Source organism: Saccostrea cucullata, unplaced genomic scaffold (assembly GCF_032062105.1).
Source record: "Saccostrea cucullata isolate Sc308-1 unplaced genomic scaffold, CSIRO_AGI_Scuc_v1 ctg856, whole genome shotgun sequence".
Lineage (NCBI taxonomy): Eukaryota > Metazoa > Mollusca > Bivalvia > Ostreida > Ostreidae > Saccostrea > Saccostrea cuccullata.
The window spans coordinates 32,322-44,786 of NW_026917912.1; the positions used below are offsets into that span (position 1 = coordinate 32,322).

At 35.9% G+C, this 12,465-nt stretch overlaps 1 protein-coding gene and 1 pseudogene across 2 annotated transcripts; one reads left to right on the forward strand and one right to left on the reverse strand.

Moving 5' to 3' along the window:
• Positions 1-407: 407 nt before the first annotated feature.
• Positions 408-2,218, forward strand: LOC134260866 (uncharacterized; annotated as a pseudogene).
• A 53-nt stretch (positions 2,219-2,271) lies between these two features.
• LOC134260967 (putative nuclease HARBI1) lies at positions 2,272-3,894 on the reverse strand. 2 transcript variants are annotated; one of them, XM_062743548.1, is made up of 6 exons: positions 3,793-3,894; positions 3,301-3,412; positions 3,075-3,171; positions 2,982-3,011; positions 2,547-2,754; positions 2,272-2,383 (listed from the first exon to the last, which is right to left on the reverse strand). In XM_062743548.1, the coding sequence occupies exons 1-5, from the start codon at positions 3,856-3,858 to the stop codon at positions 2,559-2,561; spliced, it is 501 nt and encodes a 166-aa protein (XP_062599532.1). In that variant the 5' UTR covers positions 3,859-3,894; the 3' UTR covers positions 2,272-2,383; positions 2,547-2,558. The 2 variants fall into 2 exon arrangements, with proteins under 2 accessions (XP_062599532.1, XP_062599484.1); XM_062743500.1 differs by having other exon boundaries at positions 2,310-2,383; positions 2,551-2,754; positions 2,982-3,171.
• Positions 3,895-12,465: the final 8,571 nt, after the last annotated feature.

Genomic DNA, 12,465 nt, shown 5'->3' on the forward strand with positions numbered 1-12,465 from the left:
AAGATTTTCAAAGAAATAATGCATTTTCACTACCTACTTATTTAGCCCCGCCCTAGCACTAGAACCCCTGATCCCAGGGCCATGAATTTCACAATTTTGGTAGAGGACTCATTGCTAATTACAATCATGCAAACAGTTTGACTGTTTGATGTCCAGGCCCCGCCGTCAGCAAAATTCCTCAACCTCAACCTCAATACTCAACTCAAACCCCTTGAGGTTTCCTTAACTGAGGATTTCCTCAATTCACCGTCACCAAACAGACTGAGTATCACCTCAAATTGAGGTGATTTTTTCCCCTCAACTCAGTTGAGTGGTTACATCAATAACATCGCGCACTTTCGCGGAATTTTTACGTAATGATTTTACGCAATAAATATCTGTCGTCTGTGTGTTATTTTGGTATAAAGATGGCTGAGAAAGACATAATTGGGTTGATATCAGGGGGTAAAAGGAAACGGGGGGCTAATTGGACCAGCGAGGAGGAGATAACTTTAATTGAAGAGGTTTTAAAATTCGAACAACAACTATTTGAAAGATGAAAGGGGCGGGGGTTAAAGGGAAACATGGAAAGGTAAAAGAAGAAACTTGGAAGTCCGTCACTGACACACTGAATTTGTGAGTACTGTTATATCAATCTGAATTCACTTACTTTTTGTTTTGACCATGACCAGATGATTCTCGCTGTGATCTCCCTTTGTAGGTGTAAACACAAATTTCATCCCAGTATATTCCAGTCCTAAATTAATACGGACAATTTTTTCTGTTCGTAACTGTAAATGCCCACAGTTAATCAAAATTCCTCCGTTAATTTAATAAAAACTCATCTTAAACAGCATCACATATGTTGGTTACATCGTTATGTCGTGTATTATATAACATTTCTGGTCACAAACGACGAAAGCGGTTGGGGGCTCAAATATCGGTACAAACCACTTCAGACCGTGGCTTCAGACATTAATAATATTGGGGATTAAAGAAATTCATTTTAAAATCAAAAATCAAGTCCCAAATGGGGGGGGGGATAATTTGACCATCCTACAGATTTTTTTAAAATTAGGATACAAGAAAACGAATATAAATGACTACAAAATATATTTTTTTAAATAAACAAAACAAAAATATAACTATTTAAATAAACAAAATATAATTATGTTTAAGTATATTCTATGTGATTATCCACTATAATATTTTAAAAAAAAATGTTACACTATGAAAATGAGATGTCAAGTTTGTCAAACACAAATTAGAATTTATCAATGTTTTGTTTTTAATTTCATTTATACAGACAATTTAAAAACGACAGAACATCTGACTCCATCTACAAAAAGGATGATAACATCAAACAGAGAGGTAAAATATTATTACTTTTTTTTTTTAGAGTTGAGCAAAGTATTTTTTTGGAAATATTTATAAATGAGAACTGTTTAAAATCGCCATCAATTGTAGCAAAAGAGAAAATTGATGACATACGCAGGCCCAAGACTGGGGGAGGTCCACCATCAGCGCCCCTCACTCAGGCAGAGGAGGCATTGTACCAGGCGATGGATACTCGACCCAACATTGTTGGCTTGGTGGGAAGCATTGATACCGATGGTAATTTAAACAATGTCACTTATTTAAGAGGTAGAACTTTGCCAGAGTAAAATTCTCCTTCTCTAGTAGAGTTAAGAATTTAAAAAGATGTCATATTTTGGGACCGCGGAAAACTTTAAACATTCAATATACATGTACCTTGTAATTGTAGAACCAATAACATCTGTCCAAACACAAGAGTTAGCAGCAGTTGTTGAAGGAACCGGTGATGCTCCAACATCGTCAAAGAGCTCCGCTTTAAGTTTATCATTTAGTACAAATTCAGGTAAGATACCTATCATTTTAAAAATATATTAACATTAATCTTTGATAAAATGGTACATACGCAAGTACAGTGTATATATTTGCATCAATATTTTTTGTGAAAGATGTACGGCCTAAGGAAAAGAAGAGGAAGATGGCACCACGAGAGATCTTGGATGATCTAGAGATAAAAAATAGTAAACTTGAAAATGAGAAGCTGACACAACAAATAAACAAGCTTGTTCAAGAACAAAAGAAATTAGCCTTAGAGGAGAAACAATTGCAAACGGAGATTGAAATGCTTGAGATTAAAAAATCATACTTATTGTGTAAATTAAGTTCTGAATTTCCAGAATTCATCATAAACCGTGTGTGTCAATGACCAACTACTTTTGAGAGACTCTGAATAGATCACAAACTCTTGAATTGGGATCAGTAAATGTGAAATATTTAATTTTTAAACAATAAATAAACGCATGTACTTCAGTATATCAAATGAAATTCTGAAACATATGTCACTATAAACCGTCAACCACTTGAAAATGACCTGAAATAGACAAAAAAATGTTTATCAGCACAATGATTGTTATATTAATAATCATTTGTCATTGGTTGAATCAATGTATAGTTGTATACATACACGTAAGTTGTGTGATCTTCGGTATTATGAATTCAAAAAAATATGCAAGTGTTTATGAATATGTGCATACCTACATGTAGCTCTACCCGAAATACGTCTGTGCGATATAGTCTCGCAAGTGACTTCCCTCTGGAGAATTGCACACAACTTGGTGGGCCGTCGGATCAAATGCATCCACTTGCTGGTCCAATCTATCCATCACATCACCAGTTCGAATCCCAAGATTATGAAGGATGACGCAAGCGACAACGTATGCTACTGCCTGTTCAGGGGCCGTTCTGTAAAAAAAAATCAAATTAGATTTGAATTTTTACTTAATTATAGGTATTTTGATTGTGTTAGTCCCCAAGAGATGGCCGTCAATATTTTCAGTTGGAGCCAATATGAAATATTTAGACGGTTTATCTGTTAAAAAAATATAGAGGGTATTATTTACTGAATATAGCAAAATATGTTATTTTAGAAGTTGCATGTATTTCATCTAAATAATGCAAAGCTTCTTTACCTCAGAGTTCCTTGAAGACAGGAAAACCTCCGTTTCAGAATACCAAAACTTTGCTCAATAAGAACTCTGGTTCGACACAGAGATGCATTAAATCGTTGGTGAGCGTTTGTCTGCGGGTTGAGGTATGGTGTCATTAAATAGCGTCGACAGGGGTATCCAGAATCGCCCAACAAAATGCCATTGTGTTCACCTAAACGTACAAGAGTTTCTTAATTGAATTTCTAGAATAATAACCTCCATCATTTCAAATTTATTTCCCTTCTCCATCGATAAACAAATGGATCAATTTTTCTGGTAAAATATAAATAAAGTTGTTTACCTCTTTCGAATTGTCGACAAAGGAAGGATTCCCGCCAAATCCTGCTATCATGGACACTACCGGGCCAGCTGGCACACACACTCGTGAATTGGAAGTTGGCATCACAAACCATCTATTTGAAATCAAAATGAAACCCTAACTTTTTAAGATGGCTGATAAATTGCATATAATGCTGCAAAGTTAAAGAATTTAAATAAAAATAATATTGATATGTAGTCTCGTAGCATCAGAAGGGGTGTGGGAGGCAACTTTTTGTTGCAGTATAGTCAGATAAATATGATTTAGTAATTAGGAGTTCAAACGACTTTTAAAATAAAATTTCTGCTTATCAAGTCCTTTTTTCAGGGGAATAGATTTTTTCATTGGCTGCCCCTTTCAAAGACGACGCTCATATCACTGATGTTTTGATTAAATAGTCTATAACTTCAACATTGGAAGCATTTGATATAAGATAAAACAACAAGGAAAATAAAGAAGAAATAAAATACTGACCTGTACATTCAAAGAATGGAATCCCTTTCTATTCACAAAAGCCGGTTCATTTTCAGTTGGAGCCATAATTCTAATGAATGTTCCATCAACGCATCCCAGTGTGTTCGGGAATCCTGTGTAAATTCATTATACAATGTATAATGTTTAAGTTTTGTTTATTGAAAAGTCTTAAACTTGCAATGTGTGGTAAAAATAGTACATATATAGATATGACATCCTTTTGAATATACATAGTCATAAGCAGAGGTGGGATCTTGAAAAGGCTAGGGGAGGGGGGGGGCAGTTTGAGGTCGGGGTAGAGGCCCATCGCCATACACAAAAAATGATTTATTAAATCTTTTAAATCGTGAAGGGGGGGGGGTCAAATCTTATCACACACACACGCAAAAGACTGAAATAGATAACGAATAATTCAATTTACCGATTCATTACCATATATAATTATTTCATTTTTCATCAAAACACTATAGGTCAGCATGTTGGGATAAAATCATGAAATTGCAAAGTATTGGGGAAATTATAATAAACCATGAAGTAACTGAAGATATAATCAGTGATGGCATAATTTCAGCTGTTCTCAAAATGGAGTACAACTTGCGGGAAAAAAATTGTTGTAAACATTTATTATAGAACAGTATCCTACATATTGTACAGGGTGTGGTCATGAAAAATATCAAGACCAGTAATTGCTCTCTAGTTTTCATATATATTAAGAATTATTAGAGAGTTTAAACTAAATTATATAGTAAAGATGAAAGACAGTTAAATCCTGTCTTCTCCTACCCTACCCCACCCCCTAAAAAAACAAGAAAAGATGAAATCAATGTTAAGTGAAGTCAATCATTAAAAAAAACCTCATGAAAGTTACATCTGAGTTTAGGGAAATAGATTGTAACAATGCCGGTAAGTGTATCAAGTGTATTTACAAATCTTACATTTGAGTTAAGTGTGTCTTCATACAAGATTAATTTCAGCATTTAAAGCCAATTCACGTTCAGAGCCGGTTAAAATTTGCAAGATTTAATAAAATTAAAAAAGATAGGCACATTAGGGGTTCTAATAACAAATCTCAAGTATCCTGTGAAACTTAAAAAACAGTGGTCAGAATTTTGAAAGCATTAGTCTCTTAAATTATTTAGGACAATGTTGGGAAACACTTGGGGAATTAACATTATAGGATTATTATTTTGCCATAGTAACTGAAGTGGGGAATGTTGGATACTTCTGAATAAAGAAAAAAAAATTAAAAAATGCTGATTAAAATGATACTAAGTATATAATGTATATGTAACTTGTGTTCTTTATCTATCTGTCTTTAGATGTGTGACATATATTGTGAAACACCCTGTACATGCACGAAATCGAAAAGAACGAGTTATATCCTTCCTACATGTAAGTTTTGAAAGAGAAAGTAGAAAAGAAAACAAATCGACGAACAACATACCGGCAATTTTGATGAACTCCTGCTTCGTTTTCCGTGCTTGTTCGTCTCTGGGGAAAACAATGAATTGTTGTCTAACAGTAAGGATGGCAGTAGTGACTGATCTACAGCATCTACCGACAGTTGACTCAGACACATTCATGCTATCACCTATCAGTTTATGATAGGCGCCTGTCGCAAAGAACCTCAGACACACGAAGAGCTGTAAGAGCGGCGGTAAGGCATTGTTTTTTGTACTATCTATCAAAACCCCACCTATCAAGTCCAGTAAATACACGACTGAAGCCTGTCTAAAGCGATACCGGTCAAAAAGTTCATCGTCTGTGTAGGCTTCTAAGGGGTTCAGTCGGTCTCGTACGGTATCACCCTTTTTGACGGTCGATTGCGATATCTCCGAAACCTACGTCGTCTACGACGTCTGCCAGCCATGTTAAATTTGCTTGAGGAATTTTTTAAGGTTGCTATGAAGCTATCCTTAAATATTTGAGGATTTCCTCAAGATAATCCCTCAATTTTTTTTGGTGACGGTGACTTGAGGGTGAGTAGAGATATTTGAGGGAAAACCTCAGAGTTGAGGCTGAGTGTTGAGTTGAGGGATGTTGGTGACGGCGGGGCCAGGAGTAAAGAAGAAGATTTTTAAAGATTGCATTAATTTTAGTGGTTTTGGCCCCACCCCTCAGGCCCCAGGGGGGGGGGGGCAGGGATCATGAAATTCACAATTGTTGTTTCCCTTCACCCATAGATGCTTTGTGCCAAATTTGGTTGAAATTGGTTCAGTGGTTGCAGAGAAGAAGCTGAAAATGTTCAAATGTTAACGCACGACGGACGACGCACGACGACGAACGAAAACAGATAGCAATAGGTCACCTGAGTTTACACAGGTGACCTAAAAAAAATAGTACTGAAAGATGTTGGAATTGGAACCTATTCCCCCTCCCGAATCAAACAATTGTTTTCTTTTTGTGTTTTATTCCCCCCCCCCCCTCCTGAATCAAACAATTGTTTCTTTTTGTGTTTTTGCTTGTCAAATACTTTTCATGTTCGTTTATCCCCCCCTTTTCAAATTCGATTTTAGGTGACTGGTATATGTTAGCGATTTTCGTAAAAAAAAAAAAAGAGACTGAGCATGATAAAATCAACTTGTATTTAATAGTGGGGGATTGAATATGTACAAAATATATCGTTTATGATAAATTTTGTGTATTTTAAGTGATTTAATCCAAAATAATATTTTCCGTTCCGTTCCGCGTTTTAGCAACACCCCGCAATTTTGACAGTTTAGTTGACAATCTGTCTTTTGGTGTGGATATTTTTAAAATTCTGGTGTATCCCAAGGAAATTATGCAGATGATTAAATTTTGCATCCTGCACTAATACCCAGGAACAAGGATGAACTTTATATGCCCTGACCAACAACATAATTTCTTGATACCTGAATTTGACCAACTCCCCTGTCCCTGTGGTAAAAGTGTTTTCAAGTTCTCTTCAAAAGTAAGTTAAATTGAAAAGTATCAATTGTAATGAAACTTTTTATCCATTGAATTTTATAATCAAAAATGTGTGTTCCTGCATAATAATTACGAGTAAGTGAATGATTCTTTTACTTTGATAATCGCCCGCGAGGCGCAGTGGTTATAGCGTCTGCTCTAGAGTCGCAAAGTAAGGAGTTGATCCTTACGTCGTGGGTTCGAATCCCACTGTGGGATGTGGAGACCGGTCTTTCGGATGAGACCGTATAAACCAAGGTCCCATGTCGCAGTAAGTGCTGGCACGAAAAAGATATCTCCTGCTCAATGGCCCCGAGTATAGGACAAAATTTGCAGCTCTCCACCGGCAAAAGGTGGCTTCTCCATATTAGTGAAAAATTCTCAGACGTTAAGAAATATACAATCAATCTAAAAGGTATGGAGTCCGAAGTCCTCCGTCCGCTGTACGCTATTTCGCAAATGTCTAATCGCTAGTCATAGAAATATGGCGTGGAGTTGAAACATTTGTAAATATGCAGATACTTTTTACTAATTCCACATGTTCGTTTCAAGTCATCATTTTCGTAAGTTCTGTAGTCGATACCATGACCTTGTCAGCAAATACAATTTACCACTGAGTCAAATGCTGGCTTACGTTTTTCATACTAATTGTTAGTCCATTATTTATACACTGAATTGACGACGGATTTTTCCATTATTTCCCGATCATGACATGAGCACAAGGCGGGTGTGACCGGTCGGCAGGGGATGCTTACTCCTCCATGGCACCTGATCCCACCTCTGATGTTTTGGTGGTCCTTGTTTGCTCTGTTCCTATTTTGTATTGTTTTATGGACTTTGATATTGAATACTGTTCGTTTTCTCCATATCCTTCATTGCACATCTTGAACAAATCTCCACTCATATATTTAAAATACCATGGACCTCGGTTTATACGGTCTCACCCGAAGGGTCGTTCTCCAGTGCTAACAGTGGGATTCGAAACCGTAATGTAAAGATAGACTCCTTACTTCGCTACTCTAGGGTAGACGCTTTAACCACTTCGGCAGACAACTTTGTTACAAAGATCTTGTGAAAGTCTCATTCATTTCATTCGAGTTGCTGATAAGACATTGGTAGCCAAACGTGTAACAAACAGACGGAGGTACAGACGGAAAGGCATCTCGATCACTATACATGTTACCACTTTTCAAGCAGGCGTAAGCTGCAACGTTATGGTTTTATATATTAGCATTTACCATAACGCTACAGACCCCATAATGTAAAACGTGCAAATTAACCAAGTACATAGTTATGATGACCAAGAGTGCCTCTTTCAAAATTTTGAAACTCATGGCACTAAGGTCAGGAGTCCTGGTGTTAGGGCGGGGCTCTAGTGATTATACATTAAAAATGCATTAATTCTTCAAAAATGTTCTTCTCTGCTCCTAGGTATGAAATAAACTAACGTAGTATATAGTTATAATAAGCAAGTGTATATGAAATAAACTAACTTAGTATATATATAGTTGTAATGATCAGAACTGTGAATGGCCCCCTGGGTTGGGGGTTTTGGTATTTGGGCGGAGCTCTATTGATTATATAGCAAAAATACATTAATTCTTTAAAATTCTTCTTCTCTGCTCCTGGGTATTTGATAAACTAACCAATATTATCATATTTAAAAAGGCTACCTCTTCCAAAATTGTAAATTTCATGGTCCAAGGGTCAGGTGTTTTGATTATATAGTAAAAACGTATAAATTCTTTAAAAATCTGCTTCTCTGCTCCTAAATTTTAATCCAATGAACTATGTACATAGTTATGATGAGGAAGGGTGCCTCTTCCAAATTTTGTGAATTGCATGGCCCCTGGGTCAGAGGTTCTGGTGTTAGAGCGGGGCTCTAATGATTATGTAGTGAAAATGCATGAATTCTTTGAAAATCTTCTCCTTTGCTTCTTGGTATTATGCTAAAAATCTAAGTACATATATTAAATTTATAAGAAGAAAGGTGTATGTAGTAAAATGTTAATTTCAGGGCCCCTGTGTCAGAGTTACCGGGCGCGGGGGGCGGGGGGGGGTGTTACATAGTCTGAAAATAAATTAATGCTTTGAAATCTGCTCTTTGGTATTTATCAACCATTTATGAAGATATAAAACTTATGATAAAATTTCCAAAAGATTGAAATATGTGGCCTCAGGGTCAGTGGTTCCTGTTGGGTTGGGTGCACAACTGGTTATAAAGTGGAAATGCATTTTCTGTTTATTACTCTGATCTATCTCTGGGTATTTAGTAACCAGAGAAAGCATGCTTAGTGTATAAGTGTGAAAGGCAATGTTGCCTCTTTGAGATAACGAACAGTATTCAATATCAATATCCATTAATGCAAATACTTGCAAATGCTTACACGTCAATTTGTAAATATGTGACAGTTTAAAATATGATTTTTATCTTGTTTACTTATAAATTATGCCCCTAAACACCTTATTTGACCAAGCTATGTTATAAAGCATCATTTCAGGAATTTATTTCTCACTTTTAATAAATCTGTAGGTACCTTTCATTCACTAGATCTTGACCTTAAATACATGTCTTAACAAGATGTGTTTGTGAAACACTATGCGCCCGGTGGCAACAAAGTTTGAAAAAAGCTATTTTAGCACAAAGAAAGTCAAGGTCACAAGGTCATTGACCTTGGTGTCATTTGAAAGAACCTGATTAGTGGAATATGCATACCAAATATAATGTCTCTATCTCTTATGATTCAAAAGTTATGGCGAAGGTACGAAAAAACTATTTTTAGCATATAGGTCACAGTCAAGGACACAAGATCGTTGACCTTGGTGTGATTTCAAGGAAATTAATTAGTGGAGTACGCATACCAAATATGAAGTATCCATCTCTCATGGTTCAGAAGTTATGATGAAGTTTCAAAAAAGTTATTTTTAGCATATAGATCAAGGTCAAAAGGTCATGGACTTGTGTGTCATTTGTAAAAGCTTAATTGGTTGAGTATGCATACCAAATATGAAGTTTCTATCTTTCAAGGTGTAAAAGTTATGACGAAGGTTAAAGTTTGCAGACAAAGACGCTATTTTTTAGCATATAGGTCACAGTCAAGGTCACAAGGTCAATGACCTTGGTATCATTTGAAAGAATTCACTTAGTGGAGTAAGCATACCAAATATTAAGTCTCTATCTTTCATGCTTCAAAAGTTATGATGAAGGTTAAAAGACAAACAAACAGACAGACAGGACAAAAACAATATACACCTCGGATCTATCGATCCGGGCGCATAAAAAGCCTCTAATTTGATTAAACAAGAGGCTCAGGGGCCACTTCGCTAAACTGAGCAACTGGCTAGATAAAAGCAAAAATCAGATCAGTTTTGAAAAGTTTAAATTTAAAAGTGGGTTCAGGGGAGAGAGTGGGGATGGTATTCGAACAAACTTAAAATTATACTTCCTACGGATGCTTTTTAATTATCATGATACATAATAGCATTTCTGTTAATAAGATGAAAAATTTAATTTATATTCCTTTGTATAACTATGACCCACTTTAATGACTCGTCTTTTCTCCTGGTTGGTCATTATTTGAATAAATTTAAATCTACATTACCTTTTTTGATGCTCAATCATGGCTTTGCTGTTTTTGTGAAGAATTTTAAAACTTTTCCCTATATTTTCCTACATAAGACCTTGATCGCCCATTGTAGCCCCTTTCTATCCCAGGGGTCATGATTTGAACAAACTTGAATCAACACTACCCAAGAATGATTCCATGTAAATTATAAACATGAACAATCAGCTTTGCTGTTGTCAAGAAGAATTTAAAGATTTTTTTTCTATGTAATACTTCTTAAAACTTTGATCACCCATTATGGCCCCACGCTTGCCCAAGGGGTCATGATTTTGACAAATTTGAATCTACACAACCTGAGGATAATTTCATGTAACTATGACCAGTCACGACTTTGCTGTTCTTGAAAAGATGTTGAAAGATTTTTCCAATGTAGTCCTATGTTAAACTTTGATCCCCCATTGTAGCACCACCCTACATCCGGGGGTCATGATTTGTACAAACATGAATCTACACTACCTGTGGATGCTCCCACATGAATTTCATCTTTTCTGGTCCAGTGGTTCTTAAGAAGAAAATTTTTAAATATTTTTCCTTTTTTATTCCTATGTTAAATTTCGATCCTCCATTGTGGCCCCACCCTACTCCCCGGGGGTCATGACTTGAACAAACTTGTATTTACACCACCTGAGGATGCTTCCACATGAGTTTCATCTTTTCTGGCCCAGTGGTTCTTGAGAAGATTTTTAAAAGATGCCATAAATTTTTCACTAATTCATAATTATCTCCCATTTGAAGATGGCGTGGCCCTTCATTTGAACCAACTTGAATCTCCTTTTCCCAAGAATACTTTGTGGCAAGTTTGGTTGAAATTTGCCCGATGGTTCTTGAGAAGAAAATGTGAAAAATTGACAACGACGACAGACAACGGACAAATTTTATCAGAAAAGATCACTTGAGCCTTAGCCTCAGGTGAGCTTAAACGTCAAAACATGAAATTTAATTAATTATTTTTAAAAGGAATTGACCCTATTCCTAATGTTGATATAAATTGGCAATTATGAAGTATCAAAGTTTAATTATTTAAGTTCTAAATCATAAAACAACAAGAAATGCTTTACTTACTAGGTTTTTCACGGGTCTTTATTCACTTTCTTCAATGGCTTTAATGGCATATTCAGAATTGGAATCGTTGTGACAGTGGAAAACCAATGTTCTGACAGCGTTTAATGCCGCTTTGAGTTGACCAAAATGTCGATTTTACTTCTGTCCTTCCTGTTGGATACGTTTCTTACATCGCAGATTTTTATAGGAGTTTTAGCTGCATTCGTGCTCTTCAATTCCGCATGCTTACTTTGGTCGAAACAAACGATTATCTGGGATGTGTTTGTATTAACTTGAATTTTCCGTATGAAGTAAGTATTGTTGGCCCTGCTAATCTTAATTGGCGATACTTCATGGATATAGCCAGTAACTTCAGTTGAATCGTCAGCATGTTCAGCTTGTCGTTTTGCCATGATGGTTAGAGACGTTGACGTGGGAAAAAATGTCGGAGGAATATAAGCCACCCGTTTGAGGAAAACAATAGTGTAGTCTGTATGTAATCGAATACGGAAAAAGTCAACTGAAAAAGTGAATCTATTCTTAAAATTCAGTTGAAAAGGATCCCTGAATTAGAAATACGCATTAATTTTCCTAGGATTTTTCAGTTCGTGGTGGCGGAAGGATAACAAACGTCATTTGACAAATCGCCTCTCAATGAATCCAACCCGGTCAAAGAGCCCCAGCGCCCCCCAAATGCACACCCTTACTTTTGTCAAAATTGAAAGTGCCCAATGACAAAAATTTATATAAATTTGTCGTTAAGAATTCACCCAGACTTATTTAAGAGAGCGCCCCATTACTTTCGTCAAACTTAAAGCAATATGAGCTGCATTGTTGAAAATTTTATTTTGGTGTTAAAAGGTGTTATTTTGATAAATTTATATGTAACTTAAACCTTAATGATCAATTGGACTAAACTAAAGCAGAAGAAAGACTTTTATATACAATCCAACATAGTTTTATATAAGAAATCATTATTGTAGAGGACGACAATAATGTAATTTTGATTCAATCAAAGCTTATACGTAGATCTTCCATTGCAAATATGAAATATGAACAACAACAGTCATATAATGTT